At 35.0% G+C, this 27,893-nt stretch overlaps 1 protein-coding gene across 2 annotated transcripts in view; it reads left to right on the top strand.

Moving 5' to 3' along the window:
• LOC109110590 (NT-3 growth factor receptor-like) overlaps positions 1-27,893 on the top strand; it is a 241,719-nt gene that overhangs the window by 105,164 nt on the left and 108,662 nt on the right. For both annotated transcript variants that reach the window (XM_042753532.1, XM_042753531.1), the window contains exons 5-7: positions 21,015-21,166; positions 23,570-23,712; positions 24,096-24,237. In XM_042753532.1, coding sequence (XP_042609466.1) covers positions 21,015-21,166; positions 23,570-23,712; positions 24,096-24,237 — 437 coding nt within the window. The remainder of the gene's footprint in view (positions 1-21,014; positions 21,167-23,569; positions 23,713-24,095; positions 24,238-27,893) is intronic.

The following is a 27,893-nucleotide window of genomic DNA, read 5'->3' as shown; positions in this document are numbered from 1 at the left end:
TCTCAAATTCATTATATCAGAAAATTAGAATTTTGTGAAAAAGTTCAATATTGAAGACACCTGGTGCCACACTAAAATCAGCTAATTAACTCAAAACACCTGCAAAGGCCTTTAAATGGTCTCTCAGTCTAGTGCTGTAGGCTACACAATCATGGGGAAGACTGCTGACTTGACAGTTGTCCAAAAGAAGACCATTGACACCTTGCAAAAGAGGGCAAGATACAAAAGATCATTGCAAAAGAGGCTGGCTGTCACAGAGCTCTGTGTCCAAGCACATAAATAGAGAGGCGAAAGGAAAAGATGTGGTAGAAAAAAAGTGTACAAGCAATAGTGATAACTGCACCCTGGAGAGGATTGTGAAACAAAACCCATACAAAAATGTGGGGGAGATTCCCAAAGAGTGGACTGCAGCTGGAGTCCGTGCTTCAAGAACCACTACGCACAGACGTATGCAAGACGTGGGTTTCAGCTGTCACATTCCTTGTGTCAAGCCACTCTTGAACAACAGACAGCGTCAGAAGCGTCTCAAGACAAAAAGGACTGGACTGCTGCTGAGTGGTCCAAAGTTATGTTCTCTGATGAAAGTAAATTTTGCATTTCCTTTGGAAATCAGGGTCCCAGAGTCTGGAGGAAGAGAGGAGAGGCACACAATCCATGTTGCCTTGAGGTCCATGGTAAAGTTTTCACAGTCTGTGATGGTTTGGGGTGCCATGTCATCCGCTGGTGTTGGTCCACTGTATTTTCTGAGGTCCAAGGTCAACACAGCCATACCAGGAAGTTTTAGAGCACTTCATTCTTGCAGATGCAGATTTCATTTTCCAACAGGACTTGGCACCTGCACACAGTGCCAAAGCTTCCAGTACCTTGTTTAAGGACCATGGTATCCCTGTTCTTAATTGGCCAGCACCCTGACCTTAACCCCACAGAAAATCAATGGGTATTGTGAAGGAAGATGCGATATGCCAGACCCAACAAGAAGAGCCTGAAGGCCACTATCAGAGCAAGGGCTCTCTAACACCTGAGCAGTGCCACAGACTGATCGACTCCATGCCACGCTCGCATTGCTGCAGTAATTCAGAAAAAGGAGCCCCAACTAAGTATTGAGTGCTGTAAATGCTCACACTTTTCATGTTCATACTTTTCAGTTGCCAATATTTCTAAAAATCCTTTCTTTGTATTGGTCTTAAGTAATATTCTAATTTTCTGAGATACTGAATTTGGGATTTTGCCTTAGTTGTCAGTTATAATCATCAAAATTTTTTTGAAATATATCATCTGTGTGTAATGAATGAATATTATATAAGTTCCACTTTTTTAATGGAATTAGTGAAAAACTTTTTGATTGATCCAAGCATTACGTTACGATTTCCATAGTCTTTGGAAGACGTAGACAAATAAAATGTTCGACCAATCAGATTATTTGATCCAAGCATTATGATATGCTGTCCTACCTGCTTGTCAACATATGTATTTGCATACCTCTGCGCACCCTGTTCACATAGATGTGATATGTCAACAGCGCGTTCCATTACGCTACTGTAGACCAAGTGAGAATGTAAGGTGTTATTATTTTTTACTATGCACTTTGTACTGTAAAGTTTTCTCAGTGGTGAATGAGATATGATGGAATCTCACAGCATTGCATTCAACCCTCTAACAATGCCATTGTTTCACGGGTTAGCCTCAGGTCTATGGTGTTTTGGATGAGGCGTGGCTTTGGAGAGTGATTTGGAGAGTGAGTGGGAACTAATGCTTTCAAAGCAAGATTGCTATATCTAGCCTTTCTGAATTTGACTACCCTACCTTTAATATTAATCAAACAACAAAAGACAAAGAGAAAAACACTCACGGCTCTTGACAGAAGAGCAAAAAAAAGTGTTTAATTCTTACAGTGAAGACTATGCTGTTTTATTTTACAGTCGATTATTTAATATGTAGTAGGATATTAACTGAACACTTAAGACTCCCCAATGTTTAAAGCACTGTTTGCTTCTTTGTATTTTTTTATTTGTCTGTTGCTTTTTTTTTAATTTTTATTACTGACAGTTTAATTATTTTCAATAAATTCTGCAGTGGTAATTTTTAATAAAATTGTGAAATTTCGCTGGTCTGTAAAATGTAGTTTTTTTGACATAGCAACCTTATTTACATAAAATATATATTTTAAATGTATCTTTAAATAAATCATTCATATAAAGTTTTGGTCATGTGGCCTACTCATAATCATGATTACAATATTGACATAATAAACGTGATTATGATTTTTACTGTAATCGAGCAGCCCTACTTTTTTTTTCTTCTTTACTAAATTTTACCATGAATGTCCAGAATGAGAAAGAAAATGACCCACACACATGAAACCCACTGTGATGATATGATTTTACTTGATTTCTGATCGTTGTGTCGATGCACTTTGAGAGCTTCTATTATCAGCTTGTAACAGACAGTTGGTCGTCATGGAGCTGCTCCACTTGGGGACACATCTGTTGATTAAAAAGAGATAAACTAAAAGACGCTTCCTGTCCTCAGAGCAGCATGGAGCCAAAATCATCATTCTTTAAAAGACGGGATGTTTTGTGCTCTCTTTTTTGCCTCTCTTAGTTGCATTTAATCTTTCTCAGTTTAATATGAAATTTTAGATTTTGGATAAAGAATTTCCATTCATGGTTTTAAATTGATTAAAATCATTTTAGTTATATGATTAATCATTATATGATTAAAATGATCTATCTATCTTAAAATAATTAGTTAAATAATCTTAAATTCCACCTCTGGGTGGAATGACCTGCCCAACTCAATCTGAGCAGCTGAGTTCGTAGCCATCTTCAAGAAACTGCTAAAAACACATCTCTTCCATCTTTATTTGACCCTCTAACTCTAGCACTCTCTATTCTATTTCTATTTTATCTATTTGTCTTCTTTTTTTATTAAAAAAAAACACACTTCACCCTCTATCACTTGCAATCTCTATACGTTCTCTAAATGCTAGTTTTTTTCTAAAAACAAAAAAACAAAACTAACACTAACTTTTTTTTCTATTCTATCTACTCGTTTATATATATATATATATATATATATATATATATATATTAATATATATATATATATATATATATATATATATATATATCATTTGTACGTCGCTTTGGATAAAAGCATCTGCTAAATGACTAAATGTAAATGTAAAATGTGTTTTATATTTAAACGCATCTCTCCATATATTTAAAGTACAATATACAGTACTATTAATAAAATATATATAGGCTGTGGGGTGTGTCTGAATAAACTATTGCAATTATTAAAATATATATTTTTATTTTGTTTATAAAAATTGCAATAATTTATTTGTAATAATGTTTTTATCATGTTACATACACTTTTAAAAAATCATTTTATGTATGCACATATTTAAAGGAGAAACAGTTTAATTGAACAATGACAGACTTGATTGAAAGGATTTGTGGATTTAACTCTATCTGAGAAGCTAATCTTCAACTACTGCTTTGTTCTATAAAGTGGCCTGTTGTTTAAGCAAATAGGCATGTCTGCCTGTGATTTCAGATGTGGTTTTGGTATATGAAGCACATCCAATACTACGAAGCAGTCAGCACTACGGCACAAAGGCCTGTATAACTAGTATAATGGTCTAAGCACATTATTGCTTTACTTTGATATGCACTCTTGGAAGACTTGGATGTACCCATCACATTGCTGCCAAGTTTTGAGACGCAGGTTGTGGGTATCACACATAATGTCTGCAGTCAGTGCCAGCACTGACACTCTATAAGAACTGATGCGAACACCTGCAAAAGTATCGTAGTACGAATGCGAATATTTGTCCTCACCCACGCGCAAGTGTGCTCACACATGTAATTGCTGTCAGTTTTTCTTCTTGATGGCCGGGAGATGAGAGGGGCGGTGTGTGTGTGTGTGTACAGGTTTATATATCCTGGTGGGGACTTAAACTTGAATACACACAGACTCATGGGGACTCATTGGGTACAAAAGCTTATAAATCATACAGAATGAGTTTTTTTTTTTTTTTTTGAGAAAGTAAAAATGCAGAAAGTTTCCTGTGATGGGTAGGTTTAGGTGTAGGGTTGGTGTAGGGGGATATACAATATGGTTTGTACAGTATAAAAACCATTATGCCTATGGAGAGTCCCTAAAAGGATAGCTGACTAGACGTGTGTGTGTGTGTGTGTGTGTGTGTGTGTGTGTGTGTGTAAGTGTGTGTGTGTGTGTATGTGTGTGCGTGTGGCTCAGGACCAAGGGTGTAATCATAACATATTGGAATGACCCATACGGCTAAGCCAGCCCACTCCAAAACTTCCTTATCACTGCGGGTAGCGTGGAGGGATGTGCCAATCACCTGTGCCTCTTATTGAAACCCATGTCACAAATGAAAGTGGACTAGCCTTGTTGTTTCTGAGCATTAGCAGGTTTAGCAGGAGTGTCATTCTTACCATAAGCTAACATAGACAGTTTGTGCAACATGCCTTCCTCCTCAAAAACTACAAAACTAGTCAATAACAACAGCTTTATATAAATTTTCATCTTTTTTAACCTTTACCTGAGGATTGCTGGTTAGCATGGCGGAACATAGCGCCTTTAGCTTGCCCCATTGTTTCTGAGCTGCAAGAATTTGAGGTTATTCACATGGGCACTTTTCTAAGTGAATATTGATTTTCAGTTAATTGGCATATTATGTAATTAATTTAATTTATAATCAATTTACAGACTTAATTTGTTCATTTTCTGAATGAAAGTGAGTGGCGTTTTCACATTCAGAACTGGTTTTCAGGAATTGTGTGCAGTTGCTAAACACATTTGCACAAAAATTTGTGCAATCCTGTTATGAGCTTTAAATCATAAAAATGGTTGGTTTAGCAGTTCTGAACAGATTTGCATCTTTTAATGCCAATTAAGTCAAATCAGTGTGCCATAAGAGTCATTTGGCAGCGTTTTGCATATGTGATTTGATTTCAGTAAACATTGTGACATTAAATCATTACTATTTCTACTAGAAAATAAGAGGATTGATTAAAGACTGGTTTACTATCCCTTAAATTGTCTTAGATGGCAAAAGTGTGGCAAAAAATGCACGGTTGGTGCCGACTTTACACCTCATAGCCATATTTTTTGGACTTGCATAAAACATATGGATCCGACTCTGTGTAATTTACATTTTTATTCTCCTCGGGCACTAGCTGTCCCAAAAGAGATGAAGAGAAACAGTAAGGACTGCAGTAATCAAGACAGATATAGAGTGAGATGGAGAAAACTGCATTCAACAAGAAAATTGTGTCCTGAAATCAGATCTTTCGCACAGCTCGTATTGTTCAGAGTGAATGGCCATAATTAGTATGCTTTGTATGATAACACAGCAGAGGCCAGTGGAGTAGCCTAATCTGAGGTGCGGATGTAGGCCAAGTGTGTCATCTATGTTTATTTGCCGCAAATCCAATTAAGCTTTCATCGTAAATAAGCTCAGAGAGGAACATCAGGAAACCCTGTAGCTTTCTGTTTTTATCTATTTTCTGACATAAGAACTTCAAGAGTTCGAGGCCTTTAACTGCAGCAGGGATGTCATTGTTGGACTGAACATTTCTCTGACAGGATATACCTTAACCCCTCACTCCCATCCCCCTTTTTTTGTTATTTTCCTCCGGTGGTTGCGATCTCAAGGCATGCGTGAAGTATGCCTGGATGTTCATCAACTTGCCCTTGAGGTGATTTTGTTCTTAAAGATGTCCACTAATTCTTCACAGCAAGTCCTTTATATCTCTTGCATTTTCAGATTTGTATTGACACTGAGAGTCGTTGTTGGGCAAAATCAAGGCAGCAAATACCTCATTTGGTCATGTGGCCGGAACTCGACATATTAAAGATTCAGATCAACACGATTAGCGAGTTTATAGTCCTTGTAGACCGCCGTATGCATGTTGTACATCATTTTATATGTTTTTCTCATAAAGATAACTCTAAAATGTGTCATGTTTGATTTGATTCAGTCATGGGCAGCAAGTTAAAAGCAATGCTATAATAAATTAAAATAAACCATATAACAATGGGAAGTAAAGCCTTATTAAATGTTTTAATATTAGTACAAAATTGTGTATTTTGGTGCAAAATCTATTGTTGGTAAATGTGACAAATTAATTTGCTGCTAGTCAAATTAGCCAGACGCTAACATAGATGTGACATACCCACATCCTCAAAAACTACAAAATTAGCTAAGAACTGCTGACCTAACCTTGTTTTTCATCTTTTACCTAAAAGCTGGGTTTATCATTGATCTTAAGCTAGCCCTCTTGTTTTCTGAGCATTTTCAAGATACACACGTTTAGCAGGAGTGATTTTTTTCTTATTAGCCCTTTTTTTTTTTTTTTTTTGTAAATATAACCCTAACCTCACCTAAACTGGTAGGTTAAAGACCCAAAAAGTCATGGGCAGTAAGATAAAAATTAAAATGTCTTATTTTTTGTAGATGTTAACATGGATTGTTTGTGATGCCCCAGTCTTCAAAAACTACAAAACTAGTTAAGGACAGCTGGTTTTACCTTTTTTTTTAAATCTTTTTTACCTTTACCTGAAGATATAGCTGGTTAGCAGTGTGGAACCTAGCGCCCTTAGCTAGCCCCCTTGTTTATTGAGCATTTCAAGATTAGTGTGTTTAGCAGGAGTGTTTTTTTTTGTTCTTCTTTTTCTTAAGCCACTGTATACACAGTGTTTGTCATTTTAAATGTTTTTCTTGTAAAGACAACGACCTCAACTGGTAGGTTACATACCCAAAAAGTCATGGGCAGCAAGATAAAATCAATGCTAAATGCTCTTTTGTTGTTGATATATTTCGGTGCAAAATCTTCTGTCACTAGGTAGCAGGTAGTCAAATTAGCCAGATGCTAAATGTGATATGCCCTCATACTCAATAACAACAAAACTAGTTATGAACAGCTGGTTTTACCTCACTTTTCATCTCTTTACCTTTACCTGAAGATACAATAGCTGGTTAGCAGTGCGGAACCTACCGCCTTTAGCTAGCCCCTTGTTTCTGAGCGCTTTCAAGTGCGAGCGAGGCGACAAATGGTAAATCTTCTTTACCCGCTCGGAGGATGATGATATGATACAAGCCTATTTACGGCCAAAGCACAAAAGCGTATTCGCCACAGTCCGCAGACTCAGTCACTCAGCCGCCGCTTTCAGCCTCTCGGCTAACAGCTGCGAGTGCCATCAATCCGTTTTATTCTGTTGACCTTTCTCTAATCTCCGTCTGTATAAAGCGGCTCCCACAGACACGAACTTCATGTCTGGCTCATTGCTGGAAGCATCATCACTGTTAAAAAAAAAGGAGGACTAAGAGTAATAGTGACAGTAAATATGCTGCGGGGAGAGTCTGTTTTAAGGCATTTAATTCCCACATTTACAGCTGTCTGAAATGAATGAAAAAATAAGAAATGAAACAAAACACTGCAATTTGGTTTTCAGCCAGAGCCGGTTAACAGTTAAATCAGATTAACAAGCCCAGTGTTGTCAAGGAGCCAAGGTAGTTCAAAACTATAACTAATTATGTTTCCCAGGATGAAGGAATGACCTTATGTGGGCTTTAATTGCATGGATAAAAAGTTGTGATGTAAACAATTGATGAGAGTATGCTAATTAGCAGGGTTCAAATTAGAATATTAAATAAATACATACAATAAGTGCCTCCATGTGCCAATTTCATTTAAAAATAGAACTTCTGTAGAGAACTTATAGAGATTACTTTTTTTTTAAATAAATAGATTGTATTAATTACGTTATTATGATTGATTTATCAAATTAACTACTGAATTACTAGTAAATTGACAGCCCTGACAAAATGTACTAATAAACAATTCCACTTGGATTGCATTCGAAATTCATTAGTCATGGATAAAATCATTGATATATGTACTGTTATTTTATTCTGGAGAAAAAATTAAATACATTTAAATAAAAAAATAAAATAAAATAAAATGAAATAATCAGTCACTGATGGTTTTTGGAAGAAATAGTTCTACAATTTGATTTTGAGTCCATGGTTGTCATAATTTGGGTAATTTGAAAGTTTTCTCTGAGGGGACCTGACCTCCCTCGACTCCGGTGATGCAGCCTGCCAGATTGGTGCCTATTTTAGTAGTGATTGCACTGCAGGTGGTGTCCATTTGTTGAATGGAGCCTTTCCCAGCAATCCAACCAATGCCGATTTAACTTGCAGGTACAGATTCTGGTTTGGGTTCACTTTTAAGTCCCTGTCAAACACGACACGGCAAAGGGAGGCGAAGAACCAGCGCAGATACCCACTCGTCTTGTTTGTCTGCAACTTAATGGGATTACTGATTGGGAGAAAACTGTTAAGCCTGGTGACACATTGTGGAGGGAGATCGTAAATTAATCCTCGGTTTATAAGGATGCTTAAGTCATTATGCATGTGGAAAAAGATTAAAATGCATTTATTCATTAGTCTTGGGAGTGTTAAACAGAACTTGGCAATATTGCTGAGAATCCATTTTTCACAGTTCCCTTTACTTCCTACAAACGTTTCTGATTCCTATCAGAACCTGGCAGCACTTGTGACACTTTAAAAAAGACGGCTTGTTTAACATCGTACAGACGAAACATACTAATTAGCATCACAGAAGAAAAAACTGTATCTATACTGCATTTAGTGGGAAACTCAACAAAATGTCTGTCAAATGAAAAAAAAAGCTGTGATTTTTCACAATATAACAGCAGGATAGGACTGTGAAGGAAGTGTTTTGACAGTTTTTAAACCGAGCTGGGCGAATTTAGTGGGTATAGAGGTACTCTTGTCTCTTGCGTTGATCTCTGGCCCCACCTGTTACAATGACTTGTCTTTTCAGATGTCAGATCACACCAACATGGTGCTCTCTATCGAGACAAGGCCAAGCTTTTGTGTACTATCTAGTGAAAGCGTGAGAGGAAAACATGCTTGAGATGCTTGAGATGCTTGACAGAAATCTCTCAGTAATTTCCTGCCCATTTAAAGTAACATGCTGCTCTGAAGAACACAGACCTGCGTACCTGCACTCTGAAAGCTTCCTCAGTGAAAATTAATCATAAAAAACACAAAATAAAAAAAAAAAACAATATCAAAAAGCACATCTATATACACAAAATTTTATAGAAACAGTATTGAGATTTACAGTTCATAGTAGAATGGTGGTTTATGTGGGGAAAAATTGAAGAATATTAATTAACTATGTTCAGACAAAAAACCTTAAGAATTGGCTATAGCAAATTAGGGTTAATATGCCACATTGTATATAGTATTTTTGTTTTTTCATTTCTGTAGTTAATTTGTTGGTAGAAATAATCAGTAAAGTTCAGAGGCCTATTATGATTGTGTTAACTTTTTAATTATTATTATTATTTAATATGACTAACCACACTGCTGTTGATGCATAATTTTGTATATATTTTGTATATATTTTAAGTTTTCAATATTGATTTTGATATTTAGATTTTGCTTTTGCATTATATATTTTTCTTTGAATATATTTTGCATTCTATATTTTTATTAACATTTATTTATTATACTAAAAATTATTGCTTTTCATAATTTTCACACTGTATATATATATATATATATATATATATATATATATATATATATATATATATATATATATATATATATATAATAAAAACGTGGGATTAGCGGTTGATGTCACTGATTTTATTGCTTTGAAAATCTGAAAATCTCAAATGATCAACCGTTTCAAAGTGGCAAATTCAAGCTACCTCTTACATGCCTTCTGTTTTTCTCTTTCTCTCTCTCGCTCTGTCTCTCTCTCTCTCTCTCTCTCTCGTGGTGTTTGGCTCTTTGTGTGTGGAATAATAGGGACGATGCTTTCATATTGATTGTTAGCCTGAAGTAATCACTCAGAAGATGAAGATAATAAGCTCAACAGAGATCTAGAGAGGAGCATGACTGATGCCTGGCAAAATGTTCATTCACTGGTAATGATTTCCCCCTCTATTGATTATTACTTCCCACTTACCCCAGCGATTAGTTACATATTTAATGCAATTCTGTTAAAACAGTGAAAACGTTTATTCAGTCTTTCTGTGCCATGTATCTATAACAATATCAATGTCCATTTTTTACAATTTGCTTAATGCGTTTTATATCAAGATGTTAAATCCAGGACTGATGGGGCAATATATTTCTATGAAATATGGATTTTCAATGGAGTCCTGAATGCAAAGAATTGTGGGTAACCAGAGCAGAAAGAAAGGAGTGGTTCAGATTAGTAGGGCTGGGTGATACAGTATGAACATTATCAATGTTTTATATATATATATATATATATATATATATATATATATATATATATATATATACACACACACACATTAAACATTGATAATGTTTAAAAGACATATTAAGTTGATTAAAAGTGCTTATATTAAAATTAAAATACGGTAAAAAAAAAATACTGTATTACAATAATTAATGAAACCATGTTTTCCACAGTATATATATATATATATATATATATATATATATATATATAAATAAAAATTTAATTTAATATATATATATATATATATATATGCACAGTAGATAGATTAATTTAATCTAATTATAATAATTTAATTTAATTAATGATTTTAATACAAAAAAGTATCAATATGTCAAATGTTATTATATAAAAAATTACATTTGTTATATTAAAATAGTGATTGGGGGAAAAAAATGCTATATCAGAATCTTGAAACAGTTTACTTCCAGATAGATAGATAGATAGATAGATTTGACTTGTAGTTTATCAAGAATATAGAGATATAGGAATCATATATAAGATTTAATTAAACAGCTTACATATATTTATAATTTTTTACCCTTTCACATATAATTTTTTTATTTAAAAATACAATATTTTTCTCACACATTAGAAATAAATCATTAAAAAAAAAAAAAAAAAAAAAAAAAAAAAATCTTACCGAATCTAAACTTTTGAACGGTAGTGTGTCTATGTATTGATTGATTGATTTTGAAAATTCAATGTATCACTCAGCCAGTAGTAAACTACTCGCCTGCCATTTCCAGAGTTTTCCATCCCAGAAAATAGAAGTTAGCGGCATGTCTATTGTTATCTGATGTCACCAGGGCATTGGCTAACACAATCTCATACTTCCCTACCCACTCGTGGGCATATTTCAGTGTCACTCAGACTTTCTTGGGTCACGGCGGACCACCATCAATCTCTGTCGTTGGCCTTCTCTCGCTCTCTGTTGTGCAAACACTACTCATGCCTGACAGAGCAGCGCGGCATGTTTCGCTCACGTCCAATCCATATTGACGTGTGTCATTTAGAGCTGTGGTCAATGACGAGTCTTTATCACTCCCGTCGCTCCCACCGCCTGCTGACAGCTTCCCGTCCGGAGCTTATGAAAAACACCAAAGATGCTTAATGGAAACTGCTTTCTGCCAGCATAAACGGTAATAGAGTCAGTCCCGAGATGTGGTGGAGAAGTGCTGGTCGGGAAATGATACCTGCTGTTTGGAGCACATCCAGAAAATCCATATGGATTGAGACGAATGTGGATTTCCATACTTTGAAGCTGGCAGTGCAGCCATATTGTGAGGGTAATGATGCAGAAGGTGTGAGATCCCTACAAATATCACTTTGCTTTTCTCCACAGTTTGTCTGTGGGAGAATTAATCCACAGTTTTGTTTGAGAAAGTTAGGCATGAAATGGCATTCATTGTCTTTTAATGGAGAGTTGAGCAAACAGTCTTTTTTTTCTTTCGTTTCTGCCCTCTATCAGGTACCGTGTGATTGTATTTGACACCCCGTTTGATTGATAATTAGGTTGTGATGACTAGAGGGACTTAAAACTTTAATTATAATATGATTAAACAATGCCCCCCTCATATGGGATCAGGCCAACGATGCAGGAAAGCCAATTTAATCCCTGTAAGAATGACTTGGAGCATCACAGGAACGGTAATGAGAGCTTGGAGAGAGAACCCTAATATCCGCTGCATGGGGCTCCGTCTTCCTGCCAGCAGTTGTAGGTTTCGATCTGTTACCACACATACATGCGCAAGCTGGAATGGGCAACTTTCTCTTTCACATTCACTGCTCTTAATATAAAGTAATGACCCTCAACATTGCACATTTTGGATATCACTCATTTGACACCCAATTTGGTTTATAGAATTGTCTGCTAAAGTGTTTCAGACAGCACTGCCCTAAGCTTATAACTCCCCCCCCCCATCCTTTTTTTAGACATTAATTGGCTCATTTTGAAACAGTAGTTGGGATATGTTTTGTCTAAATTGCATTTGAAGTTTATTTATATACATATTTCAGTTTATATACATATTTGATATTCCACTGAAAATAATAATAATAATAATAATAATAATAATAATAATAATAATATAATCTTTAAACATTTATTTATTTATTTTTATATTTTATTTATTCTGACCTGTTTACTTTATATACTATAAATAATATTATATTATAGATATATATATTTTTAAATATTATTTATGTATTTATTTATAAAAATTTTTATAATATTTAATATATATATATTTTTAAATATTATTTATGTATTTATTTTTATAAATTGTTTTATTATTGTTAGGTTTATATTTATAAATTTATATTTTAATAAATGTATTATTATTATTGTTGTTGTTGTTGTTGTTGTTATTAAAGGTTACATTATTATATTATCTTTAAATTACTATTTCCTTGTTTTTATGGTTTATTTATTCTTACCGGTTTGGCTTTATATACTGTATCTAAACATTCTTCTTGTGTTTTTATTATTATTTTTATTATTATTTTTATATTTTTTTATGTTTTAAAATTATTATTGTTATATGTGATAATTGTATATATTATATATACTATATAATATTATATATATAATATATATATATATATATAATATATATATTATATATATATATATTATATATATATATATATCTATTAGGGCTGTCAAATGATTACCACGATAATCACATCCAAAATAAAAGTTTGTTTACATAATATATGTGTGTATACTCTGTATCTTTATTATGTATATTATAATACACCCACATGCATGTATATATTTAAGAAGAATATGTTATGTTTATATATTAAATATATTTATTATAATATAAAAATATAAGAATATAACTATATAAATGTATATACATGTAAATATTTTCTAAATATAGAATTTATGTGTGTGTATTTATATATACATAATAAATATACCCTGTACACATACATATAGTTATGTAAACAAACTTTTATTTTGGATGTGATTAATCGTGATTAATCATTTATGACAGCCCTAATATATATATATATATATATATATAATATATATATATATATATATATATGTATGTGTATATATATATATATATGTATTCTTGTTGTTTTTGTTGTTGTTGTTCTTCTTCTTCTTCTTCTTCTTCTTCTTATTATTATATTTGTATTGTATATCTTAATACTTATATGGATACTATTTATTATTAAAATATATTTTTAAATGGCTTATTTTACTTATTATTTGTTCCTTTGTGTGCTGTAAAAAATGTTTATTATCATAATTATTCTTATTTTTATATATCAATCTATGTAATTAATTTTTCATGTATTCATTTTAATAATATTTATTTTAAGTAAATGCGGCTGGCATATGAATTGGCATACTGTCTCTGCATTTTCACCTGGAGTGATATGGCCCAAATTGAATTTAGTCATGTGCATGTGGATAGAATCGTCTCCTCTGAAAGCATTAGACGCTCAGGTTAGGACCTCAATGGCTGGAGCTTAAACTGCTGCCCACTGTGATATGACTCAACGCATGACCCCAGCAGCTTGAAACTATGGAGCACCCCGCCAGAGCCGTATCCCCCAGCTTAACCTTTTATTGCCACCATATAATGAATCTGAATGGGTCTGTCGGTCTACATCCAGGTCTAGCGCTAAAGCCTGACTCTGTCAGGCCATTTTGTCTTAAGGCAAAGTGCTCTGCAACATTACAGGTGTACCCAGCTGCCCTCTACACTTCCCTTGCACTCACTGGCTTTAACCTTGCATTTGCTTACTTGCTTCCCTTTGTTTTGAGTCTAAATCTAACCAGTCCCGAAATAAGTCAGCTTGCAGCAGGTGTATTTATCATTTGTCATTAAATCTGGATTATGTCATCTTTCACGTCCTCCAGGTTCCTTCTTAATGGAAAATTGTTTTCCAGGGAGAGCGTTAGCTGAGTTAGTACGTATGGGCTAACTCATCTGCAATGCATAGCTGACATTTACACAGCATGTCTTGAGAGCTCCCTGAACATACGCTAATGCAATCTTCTGATTATTTATGTATAAATTCTGCTCATGTTGTGTGCGCTACTGTATGCGGATGAACAATTTATGAAAGGAAGAATGAATAAAGCCTTTTTTGGAGTGCTTTTGAATTGATTCATATGATAAAGGCTCAGTTATACTCTCTGTCTTACCTAGGAAGCTAACCACTGTTTGTCACCTCCATTGCGGTGGTGCTTTTCATTAAGGCTTGAGATGTGTGTATATTCCCATTTGTTTATCAATATGTGTATTCCCCTGACCCACCGTTCAATGCTCCAGTGGATTTATTCAATGGCGTCCCTTCGTTTGGCTGCATGCGGGTGTGAAAGTGCATGCATAATGCATGTCAGCTATGGATGTACTTTAGACCACGTTATTTGGACATTTTTTAAGCACCCAGGCTCGATGCATCAACTTCCCTTGTGTTTTTCCTTTTCTTCCCCAGCTAGCAATCACCTTGACCTTTCGAAAGGATAATTTTATATTTTATTCAAGTTTGCAAAGTATGAAAATAGTTAAGCTCTCGGTAACTGTGAATTAGCTCTCATAAAAAGAGCATAGTAGGAGAGGCTCATCTGTTTTGAGATTTTAGTCACTTTCAGCTGGTCTGGTTGAGAAACCAGCTAGCTTGGCCATGTTGGGAAACCATAAAACCAGCTCAACACCAGTTAAACCATTTATTATTTATTTATTTATTTATTTATTATTAATTTAATCAGGTGATTCAGGTGGTCCACTTTTGCTAAATTGGTTAATTTGGTCTATTTTGATTATTTTAGAGGGGATTTAGATATTTGTTGAGATGTGTTGAGAATGAGATTAGCTAAGTTATCTTGGGATACCAGAAAACAAGCTGAACACCATCTCGGATAGGTGGCAAGACCAGGTAAAAACCAGCAATACCACCTTAGTTGAATACTTATAGCAGTTAATCTAGCCTAATGTGGTTATGTAGTCTCTTAGCCTGGCCAAACCAAACCAGTTAGAATCTGCTTAGATGGTTTTAGAGAGTTCGTTTAGCACTTGTGAGCTGGCCTGATTAGGAAACTATCTGAAGAACAACTTGGCTATGCTGGGAGACCAGTTAAATCAGCCTAAAATGGTTAGATTGACAACCCTGGCCAAATTGGTTAGTTTGGTCTATTTTGATGATTTTAAAAGGGTTTTGGAGACTTGTGAGCTGGTCAGACTAGGGACTGGTTGACTAGCTAAAGACCAGCTTGTCCACATTTGGTTAGTCTTCAGCTAAAGATACCACCTATAGTTGAATTTTGTAGTATGTGGTCTAATCTACTGTGGCTAGCTGGTCTTTTAGCCTTGCCAAACCAGTTAGTTTTATGTGTTTAGATGGTTTTTAGACACTTGCCTGCTGGTCAGACCAGCTTGGTCACGTTGGCATACCAGTTAAACCAAATAAAACCAGCAATACCATCTTTAGTTGAATTTTATGGACACTTGTCTGCAGGTCAGGTCAACTTGGACACACTGGGAGACCCATTAAACTAAATAAAACCAGCAATACCATTTTTAGTTGAATTTTAGAGTTAACTGGTCCCTTAGTCTGGTCAAACCAGTTAGGCTGATATATTTAGATGGTTTTAGAGGAGTTTTTGACACTCGTCCGCTGGTCAGACCAGCTTGGTCACATCGGCAAACCAGATAAACCAAAGAAAGAAAAAACAGCAATACCATATTTAGTTCAATTTTAAGCTTAACTAGTCCCTTAGTCTGGTCAAACCAGTTAGGTTGGTTTATTTTGATAGTTTTAGAGGAGTTTTTGACACTTGTCCGCTGGTCAGACCAGCTTGGTCACATCGGCAGACCAGATAAACCAAAGAAAGAAAAAACAGCAATTTTAAGCTTAACTAGTCCCTTAGTCAGTTCAAACCAGTTAGGCTGGTCTATTTAGATGGTTTTAGAGGGACTTTTGACTGGGTGACCACCTAAACCAGCTAAAGACCAGCTTGGCCATATTGGGAGACCAGTTAACCCAAATAAATCCAGCAATACCATCTTTAGTTACATTTTATGGTTAACTGGTCCCTTAGGCTGGTCTATTTAGATATTTTTAGAGGAATTTTTGACACTTGTCAGCTGGTCAGACTGGGTGACCTCTTAAACCAGCTAAAGACCAGCTTGGCCACACTGGGGAAACCAGAAAACAAGCTGAACACAAGCGTGCATAGTTGAGGAGTCAAGTTAAACCACATAAAACCAACAATGCCAACTTAACCAAGTTTTTGTACCTGGTAAACCAGACTATGGTTCGCTGGTCTCTCAACCTGCATGGCCAAACCAGGTAGATGGTTTTAGAGGTGATAGAGGCACTTGTCAGCTGGCCAGACTCAATCTAAACTTGGTAAAAAAAACAACAACTATTACTTCAATAGACTGGATTAAGTTATCATTTTTAGCAATTTAGCTGGTTAGGCTTGTGTGTTTTGCTGGTGCAGAGAGGCTTTGTGCAGTTTGTTTTATTATCCTAGCTAGATTATATGGTTAATTGCATTTTATTGTTAGCATTTAGCACTGTTTTTACTGCTATCTGTGACCCATCAAAACAGGCCTGTTGTGGCTCATATTTGGGTTGTAACACTAGTTTGGAACCACTAATCAAAAGACGTGGGCTATAAATTAAGCATGTTGTGCTTAATTAGTTCTTTCTCCATTATGAACTGTTCATGATACTGCTTAGTAAGAGAGGAAACATGCACTCTTCTCATTAGACATGTTAATTTAGTTTTAAAGGGTGGAGAAACTACTTAGGCTGTCCTTTGATCATTATTCATCAAAGCTTCGAAATGCACGAGCAGGTTGCGATTGTCCTTGTGCGGAACGTGCCAGCAAAATTGTTTAAAGATTCACGTGAAAAATGTCCCACTCGTTTGTGCAAATGAGCAACAATGCTGTTTCCCAGAGCTTACAGTTCTGCCCATTTCATATGCATGGGATTCAGCTCATATGCCTCTATCTCCTGCCCTATCTTGCAAATGAGAAAGGTTATCTCACTCGTAGCAACTGATGAATGAATGAGCATGCAGAGGTTTAGGCGTCATGCTCCTCCAGGCTGCAGGCCAGGTGAGACATATCCTGCGGGCTTAATATTTCGTACTCTTAAAGGGGAGAGACTCCCACTGAGATCAGATTCGGAACCTTCCGCAGCGCTGCAGGATCCTGCCGGCTGGAAGCCCTTTAAGCGAGGAGTGAGCGTAAAACGGAACAAAGGCGATTACACCCTGTTCTTTGCTCTCAGTAACTATGGTAGATAAAAGAAAAAAACAATTTGCCACACAATAAATGTTAAAATTATTTAAATTATTATATGAACACCATCATAATTAAAATATCAATCAAGTTATTAAATAATCATTTTAGTGAAGTTATCATAATCATTTGTAAAGTTATGATTTTTTTTAAGTACTTTTTTATTAAAATTAAAAAAAAATATATATATATATATGTGTATATGTATATATATATATATATATGTATTATATATATATATATATATATATATATATATATTATATATATATAATTTAGGTATATTAAAATATATAATATATAAAAAAATGTATATGTATATATATATAAAACAGCTTAGAACAACTACCAAACTCAAAAATACCAAGTACTAGAGATACATAGTTTAATGGAAGGCCTTTGAATAATGTGTTGGACAAAAGGGTCTCCTTGGGTTCTAAAACAGCTTAGAACCATGATCTAGCTCAAATCTTCTAAACTTGGTAATATCCTCTTTGTTTTATTTGCTACTTGAGCATTTGTCCAATACATATACTGGAAAGAGGTGGTGATGCCTTCAGCTTGGCCCTTAACACCAGTAAGTAAGAAGATATAAGCAGGGAAGAGGATAGTTTCAAGCACTGGAAACAGCACCCCTGACTCAACATTTCCAGGAAGTCGAAGACCCTCTAAACTCTTAGTGGAGCCTTCATTATCATGGGGGGATATGTCAGAGTTGACATTTAGACATTTGGAGGAGGTTGATGTAGAAGATGTCTGTTTTTGGTGCAGGAGTGGGGGTGGTTGCGCTCAAAGGTTGTTTGAAGGAGCGTGAAATGCGATACTGAGAGGGCTAGTGGTGGTTGTTGTTTGCAGCGATATAGCTGCACTGGGAGTAGGTGTTGGAGTCACTGGCATACAGATGGTTCTGAAAGGAAGCCCTTCATTGGGCAAGTGAGGTAGTTGTGGGTGGAGGTGCTATCCAGTGCCAGTTTTATGTGGGTTTGACCTCACACTCTTCCGTCTGTCCAGTTAAATGTATGCAGCAATAATCCCATATGTTACTGAGCATCGAGAACATCCTTTAAGAAACCCTAATATGCTTTACTCACACACAAGGTCCAAATTCTTGCTAATGAGGGGTGTATTAAGAAAATTTATTGGCAAATAATTATAATATATATATTTTTTTAAGTATTTAAACATTTCTCTTTCACAATCTTTCACACTCAATCAACACCAATATTATGGGTTCAATTTTAATAAAATGTAACCTTGATTCTTTAAGTCACTTCAGATCAAAGCATCTGCCAAATGAATTTGAAAATTTTACAAACAGTCATTGTTAATTTTGACGGGCATTTTTGATTTAGTTTTAGTCTTTATCTTGAGACAAAAATGTTTAATATTCTTAGTCACATCTTAGTCATTTGAGTCTTTCATAGTTTTAGTCTAGTTTTAGTCGATGAAAAGTCATTGCAGTTTTGTCAACTTTTAGTCATTACTTTTAGTTATTATTTTAGTCAAACTGCAGTTACCAACATTTATTTTGGTAGCTATTTTATATGTAGTTTTAATTATTCTCTCTTTAGACCAAATCAATAAGCTTATGAGAAATTTGAATCAAGGATTGAATTTGGAAAAACTTGAATAAATTGACAATTTTCATTTTTGGATGAACTATCCCTTTAACAGTAGTAAAAAGGGAGCAACTTATAAAAATTATAGTTATTCATATATAATATACAGTAGGTTTACTTATCATTTGTACATTAAACACCTTTTGTTGGTTAACATTAATGACACGGATAGGTACTTAATTAGAAATACTGTCCCTTTAAGACGGAAGGCATGATAAAACTGACATACGTTTAGTTTTCACCCACCTGTTTAAGTTCACTTAATCGATAACCGACTGTTTTTACGTGAGATACTCTACATGATAGACATTTGGTTTGCTGTGTGTATTTGAGCCCTGAGAACTGATCGCGCGCTGTATATGAGAACTGAACTTGTGGAGCGTGCGTGAGAGAGAGCATTTCTATTAGCGCGATTCCGCCTATCCTTTAAGATAATTGACAAATTGTGACTCCTGGGAAAAACGAGATCTCTGGTCACCTTACCCCTTCGGGTGCTGAGGCCATTGTTTCAGATCGCTAGTTCGTATTTTTGTAGTTTATCTATCCACTGCGGCTGCCATACTGAGACTAGATATGCGAATGCCCCTTATCCGATTGCAATCCAATGACAGGGACGCCTATTTTGAAGGACAAGACAGTAACCTATAGGATGTATTTTGAGTGTCAGGTAGTCCTCAAATAACATTATAGTCCCATCTCATCTTATTAATGAACATGCGGCATAAATTTCGTCATAGTTATTATCATCATATATTAGTTTTAGTTTGTCAACATCTCGTCTTCGTCACAGAAAAAATGTTCATTAACAAATTTTTTAAAAAAAAAATTGAAATGCCATAATTTATTTTTTTATTATTTTTTTTTTATGCACTATCAATGTCATTTTTAAAAAAAAAATTTTTTAATGCATTATTTTGCAGTCTTTGACATACATTTTCATAGTTTTTACATGCGTGGCTCTAGCACCGGCAGTGTTATTGGTTCAATTTCCAGGAACTACTAAGAAAATTTAAACAATGAATGCGTTTTACGTCACTACATAGGTCCAGATAAGTCCACATTTGTTTTTTTGTGCCTGTGACAAAAAATTTAAGATTTTGTGATTATATTTAGATTTTTATTGCTTAAACCGTCTTTATATAAACGTATGATTTAAGACTGAAGTAAAAGCTGTTATATGTGCTAGTCATTACATTTTTTCTTTAGTAGAAAGGTTGATCCTTTGATTTGCTTATGTCAAGTTCACTTATGTCCAACTAAGTTACCAAGTTACCAACTAAATTATCCATTTTAAATGGACCAGTTTATTTACTTGACAATTTTTACTTATATTTTTGCGAGAATTAATTTTAGATTGCACCAAAATATTATGCCACATTACATCACATCTTGCGGCTTAGTTTTTGCCTTAATCCAGATGCTCGTTTTGTTTGACTTCATTTGTGGGGACTGTGATTGCCCTGGGCACCAGTGGTGAATTTGGCACACTAAATAGCTGGACAGACGTGGCCAGGAAAGGCCTGCAGTCCAGAAAGCATTCGTACACAAAGCCCTGGGCACAGAACCTGCTCTGGCTGCAAAATGGAACCACGCCAGCAGCTCTCCAGGCTTTGGTTGACTGATGGGTGCTGGAGAAGTTGATGTTTTGTAGGATAACGGTGTCCTTCACCTAGTTTTCTGCTGGTTTTCTAAATGGACCTTCTTGGCATTATGTGCATGTGATGTGCGTCCTCACTAAGAACTCTTTTGTGTTGTGGCAGGAAACTGGAAAGAGTGGTGTTTAACTGCAGCTGCAATATCCGTTGGATCCAGCTGTGGCAGCAGCGAGGCGAAGCCGGACTCCATAACCAGCAGCTGTTCTGCAACGGAGTCTCCAAGATCCCTCTTCAGTTAATGAACATCTCACACTGTGGTATGGGACATTTTCTCTAAATTGTGGTCGCCATAAAATAAATGTCTTGGGTTCAATAAAGGGATAGTATACACAAAAATGACAATTCTGTCACCATTTACTCACCACGCCACACTTTATTTTAAGGTCCAATTCACACTATTAACAAACCATTAACTATGACTTTTGCCTCAATAAACTCCTAATTTGCTGCTTATTAATAGTTAGTATATTTTTGTAGTTAAGTTAAGTGGTGTAATGTAACGAAGTAAAAATACTATTTTTTGGGAGTATCTGTACTTTACTTGAGTTTTTATATTTCAGCAAACTTTTTCTTTTACTCCACTAGATTTCCTAATTAACATGTATACTTTTACTCCGATACATTTCCCCAAAGTATATTTGTTACTTAAAAATAAAATAGTCAGAGGAACACAGACTGCAGGAAAGCAGGTTTGACGAATCAGTGGTCTGGCCTTTGCAAGTTAGACTCATAAAAACACCTTTGCTCATGTGCAAACAAGTGCGTGTCATGCACAACCCTGGATGATTTCATTTTCCACTCAAGTCGAGGCTGGGGTGTGCGATATACAGCATCGTCTGCGATAATATGGTAAGTGTTGTTGTAATGATGTGCAATCTTACGTTATCAAGTAGGCTATATCACCAAATCACACACAGAGTGCAAGCACATTGATTTATTAGTCTATTAAAACTCAAAATTCCAGGCATTCTAAATTGTAGATGGCAATTCTGTATGCTTTTTATATTTATATAATTTAATGTAGGCCTATTTAACTTAATCTATATCACACAAAGAGTACCGTTCTTCTGCAGATGCATGAACACATTTCATAATAATTTTACACAAGTTCAGTAAAGCAATAAGTGACTTACATTTTATACATAATATTGCTTGTTTTTGCAAAATTTTGCTAACAAAAATAGTTCCAAACAAAGATAACAGCACTGTTTTGCATCTCTGAGTAATGGAGGTGTTTACTTATTGGATGAATTAGCTTTTTGAATGAATTGGTTGAATAAATGATTCAGTGATTCACTCATTAGCACGGTTAAATACTTTGTTTCTGAATGAATCGGTCGTTTGAATGAATCAGTTGAATCTCTATGACTCACTTATTAACATTCACTTGCTGTCACCTTCTGGCAGTTTTAATTTCACATTTTTACTATTTTTTTCATGTTTTAAATTATTTCAAATATCAGTATTCAACGTTTTATGTTAAAAACAAAACATTAAGCCTATTTATGCATCTGTAACTGCAGATTAAATTCATACATGTCCCCGCTGAAATACAGTACAGGCTACTGTAGGCTAAATTATATTTCAGATGCAGATTCCAGAAATGTTTTCTTATGTTGGAATGAAAGACACTAAGTACCAGATGAAGTGCTTCTTATTCTTACCCAAAAATACAAAATGGAAGAAAGAGTTAAAACTGAACACAATCTTGCTGCTCAAGTTGTGTATGATTTTTTTTTTTTTTATATATATATACATTTATTTGCTTCTTTTCCATTTTGCATTTACTTTTACTTTTACTTTCAATACTTAAGTATGTTTTAGAATTTAAAAATACTTTTCATACTTAAGTACAATAAATATCACATACTTTAAGACTTTTACTCAAGTAATATTCTAAACAGTGACTTTAACTTCTACCAAAGTAATTTTCTGGTAAGATATCTGCACTTTTACTTGAGTATGTCTTTCAGGTACTTTATACACCACTGAAGTTTAGGTAGGATTAGGCATTAAAAGTACGGTAAAAAACATTTAAAAAAAAACAACTAAAAAACAGTTAATAATATGCATGCTAATAAGCAACTAGTTAATAGTGAGAATCCCTATATTAAAGTGATATTTTCCAACAAAATGGTCCAGTTTTGTTTTAGACCCCACATACTTTCATTGTATGGACAATAACACATTTTTCCAAATTCTCTTTCATGCTCTGCAGAAAAAAGTCATAAAGTCATAAAGGTTTGGATTGACATGAGTGAGTAATGATGACAGAATTGTCATTTTTGGCTTAAATCAAAATTATTCAACCGCATTTGTAGCAGTTTTGTATGTTTTTCTAATTTTGTGGAAAACGTTCCTTAAAATAATACTGTAGCTCTAAAACTTAAACAATTGTAAATTTTAACATGAGCCTAGTGTGGTAAAATTGTTTCCTGATGTTGTTTGTGTAAAATTATAGCCGGTGCTTTAATGTCATGACCTTAAAAAAGTATTTTTAAAGTAAGGGACGAATCGAAATCGACATAATGAAATTTTTGCCATAATTGCTTTCAATAGAGCTCAGCCATTTCATTTATTTAGATTAACTTGGACATATTTATGTTATAAAGCATAAATACCTTTTGTTGTACCATGAGTGCTTGTCTATTTCCCACCAGATCTGCCGGAAATCAGCGTAAGTCACAGTAACCTTACTGTGATAGAGGGTGACAGGGTCACAATCACCTGTAATGGGTCAGGGGTGCCGGTACCGGAAGTGGACTGGACTGTTGGTGGACTGCACTCCATTAACACACACCAAGTAAGGCAGACTTTTGCTTGTACCATTTTGACTAGCAATCGACATGCATTTTATGTACCTTTTAAGGATATTAGTTAAGGTAGATGGCATATTTATTTTAGTAGAACAAACTACTTTGGAAAACGTGGGTCAAAACCAGCTAAAAAACAGTTGGGAAGCCAACTAAACCAGCTTAAACCGGTTTAAACCAGCCATATGTGCTTTTGCAGCTGGATTGCCAGTACTACCTTTTTTTAAAATTAAATTTGGCATTTACTCATTTTAAGATCTATTAAATTACTCACTTGAGCCTTACAGTGGCTGGTTTACACCATAAACCATTTGTTGAATCTGTGCAAGCTTGGTTGTGTTTCCAAAAACTATTGTGTCTTTCTCTCTTCCAGTCCAATCAATATCCACCAAATGTCCACTCCATCAACTTAACTCTGGTCAACGTCAGCAGAGACGATAACAGCTTCATGCTGACCTGCATTGCAGAGAATATAGTTGGGATGACTAATGCCTCAATAGAGCTTTCAGTACAGTGTAAGTGCCTCTTTTCTTGCTTCCTGCCTCTCGAATATCTTTACATTCAGCCTCACTGCTTCTAACGTGCCAATTCTGTCTCTGTCTAGCTCACTGAACTGGCTTTGTCTGCCTCTTTAGCTTGTTACTGTCACTTGCTAGTATGCCTCATGGCTACCAACTCAGTTACTTAATTTGTAGTGCCTTTTATTTTAAAGGTAGGCGTTAAGGGAGGGGAGATCACCAGAAAGTTTTTTTTTTTTTTTTGGAAGTAGTAAGTACTATTGATCGAAGTGGCTCTGGGAAACACAGAATCCATGCTTTAGCAAGGTAGAGGTGAAATGTGTAATTTTTGTTATTAAAATACTTTTATTATTCTAGCTTAGCATGTAGGCACCTAAAAATAAGCCATTGAGGCGGTTGATTTTGCTCAAAAGTGGAAATATTGTGGCTTTGTGGTGCTTTCAAAACATCGCTGTTTATTTTAGGATTCTACCTGCTCAGCATAGCAACTGGCTCAGCCAATGGTGTGAGTTTGGGGTGGAGCTACGTGACTGACTGACCAATGACAGATAGAGAGAGGGTGTTCTGGAAACCTGTTTGATAACAGATTATTTTAACACACTTTTATGGCAGTTTGTAACTATTTTACATTTTAGCTAATGATAGCTAATTCTTATGAATTTATACATTTTATTTGTACGTTTTCGTCCGTTCTACTTACTTCCCACTAGGGGTTGAACGACTTCAGATTTTTAAAAGTTGATATTTATTTGACATGAGTACAGCTAACGTAAAAGAGTCGCTGATGACGTCATTAATGAACAAATAAGCATGAACCTTGAGCTGAGACTCGAATACCTTGTGCACAGCTATGGCATATGACACAGCGCTGCCCACATGGCTATTGCTCCTATAACAGCTCATTGTTATCAATTCTTTTGTCTTTGGGTCGTTATGTTTCTCACATATTTCTGCTCGTTCTAAATCAGATACAGATAAAGCAGCACAGTAAAGATTATATTCATATGAATGCATTAGTGAGAGAGCGATTGCTTGTGTGAATTAATTCTACCTGGCAGCGTCTCTCTACTAATACTGAAGCTGTGGGTTTTAGTTATTAAGAAATATATGCTAGAACTTTTCAGTTTCTAAGTTTTTTTTTTTTTTTTTTTTTTTTTGAGAAATCACAGTACAGTGTAGGCAATACATTTCTGTGCCATTCTACTGAATGATTCTGGGCGGCGCATACTGAGAGTGATGTACAAGCTACTGTCTGTAGCCTATGTGTGTACGTTACAGTGCTGAAGCGCATTACATTGAATGGCGGTTAACTTAAAAGGTGCATTTTCCTGTTCAATTTCGAGCATCCAGATGGTATAATCACACGTCTCGTGGAGCGCTTTTGGAGTATGCATTTATTTGTAATTTTAACTGTTTGGTAACAGAGCATAAATGTGGACTTCAATGATTTCTTATCCTGTTGCGCCCTCTATAGGACCAGCGACTAGTTGACGTCAAGCTTAAAGAGTCATGGCAGAGCATCAAAGTCGACTAGTCTCTGCAACCCCTACTCCTCACTGACGCTTCTGTTTAGGGGTGGCCCTTTATGCTAACATTTTTATTTCTCCCTGAAAAAAAAGAAAAAAAAAATGTTTCCATACAAATCATGTTATGAAATCATACAAAATCACCATCTTTAGGTTTTCTCATGAGATCGGGTTGGATTGTTTTGTAGTTCTGTTTAGTGATGTTAGTGGCACAGAAATTACACACTGCCTTTTAAATGTTGTTTTGAATATTAGTTCACTGTTTTATAATTATTAGTATTTTAATTTAGCCAATTTTGTGCAAATGACTGCGTTTTGTCAAATCAAATTCTTGAAATGAAATTTGTTATAAAATAATGATAAATTGCTTCACCAGAAACAGTCCTACTCCTACAAAAAAAAATTAAAAAATAAATAAATAAATAAATACATTTGTAGGTTCTACACAACCCAGGGTGTTGTAGGAAAGTCATTTGTGTAGTTTATTGATCTATGAAAGCGAGGGCTGTTCTTCATCTGGACTTTTCACATGAAAAAAAGGCTGTAAGTGAAATATTAGAGAGATTTATCAATGTTATCATGTTTCAGGGTGGAGCAGACTACACGTGATTGCTTTGTGGCAGAGTTAGGTTGTGTATTTTCTGTGTTTGTATGTTGGGAATGGTATGCAGGAATCAGACACTTGAAAATGTTCCAGTTTTTGTTCACTAAAAATGTGTTTTGTGCTTTATATTACACTTGGAAAAAAATCAATGCACATTGCATTTTTAGCGATAAGAATAAAGGAAGTTTATTTTTCCCATATAGGGGCAGGCATGCAAAAATAATGTCCCAAATGAAAAAGAAAATGAAAGAAACAACAATCCTGAGGCAATAAGCAACTCATGAAAATTGGCAAAAAGAAACTATGCCTCTAATCAAACATATAAATCCTACCCCTGAGAAACAATAGCCAAACAAATCCAGAAAAGACAATGAAAAGGCCGAGAACAAAGACAAACATTGCCTTAAACAAGGATCATATATAAAGACATGACTCTACCAAAAAAGAACACAACAGGATAATGAAAGATTGGTTTATCTAATTAAACAAAACTAGTATATACATCCTAACTCCAGAACAGACTAACCAGTGTGCTCGTCCTTTGTGCCTAGTTAAAACTATTTGAGAACCCAAATTATGTTTCAAAATGTGTCACAATGAAATGATATAGCGATTAAAATATTAATTCAACTGTTGTCAGAATCACCCTCTAAGCCTGTGATGCTTTGCCATTAATTAAACTGAATGCAAAAAATGAAAAAAGAACTGCGTCTACAGTTTGAAAACGCAATACAACAACATATTATCCAACAACAGCTGTATCCGCCCACTTGGAATGAAGTTAGGCAATTAAAAACCTTATAAGAACACAGCCAGATAAAATTACAACGCAATGTGAGGTTGTGGTGTTGTATCTGTATTTACATTTATACTGAAAGGTGTTGGCCAACAACAGTGTAACATGATTCTTCCCACACTCAATATGTATTGACCCTGTAAGATTTGCTTAGAGCGGCAAAATCTGTGGAAATAAGAGCAAGTCAGTCAGTCTCTCACTCTCTCTCTCTTTCTCTCTCTGTTTGTCTCTCACAATCTCTGGCCTTGAGACTGGAGAATAATAATAATAATAAAAAATAATAATAATAATAATACTTGATGTCAATGAATTAAAAGATTTAGGTGTAGTCATGCAGACTCCAAACATTTGAATAGTCCTGTGTTATAATATTTAAGCTTAAAATAACTTATTCTAGAAGAAATTAGTGAAAGTAGGTGTATTCATGTAAGTAGAAATGACACATTGAAATGAATTAACCACTGATCTGATTCCTGATGAATGTTTAATATGAACGTTTGACATATTTACAGCATCGTAATTGCTGACAGTTACCGTCAAACATACGGTGATTGGAAAAGATGATGGAAATGTTTATGGGCTGCAGTTGTTTCTCACCTTTGCCTCTGCACCTTCATTCCATGAAACATTCGCTCATCCAAATGTTTGGTGGCCAGCCAGGCAGTTAACCTGGGATCTTCCTGTCCAAGAGGCAGGATAGCGGATCAAACAAATATCCGTACGGACC

Source organism: Cyprinus carpio, chromosome B25, assembly GCF_018340385.1.
Source record: "Cyprinus carpio isolate SPL01 chromosome B25, ASM1834038v1, whole genome shotgun sequence".
Classification (NCBI taxonomy): Eukaryota; Metazoa; Chordata; class Actinopteri; order Cypriniformes; family Cyprinidae; genus Cyprinus; species Cyprinus carpio.
Note: the sequence above shows the minus strand (reverse complement) of the source record. Positions and strands in the feature narration are given on the sequence as shown.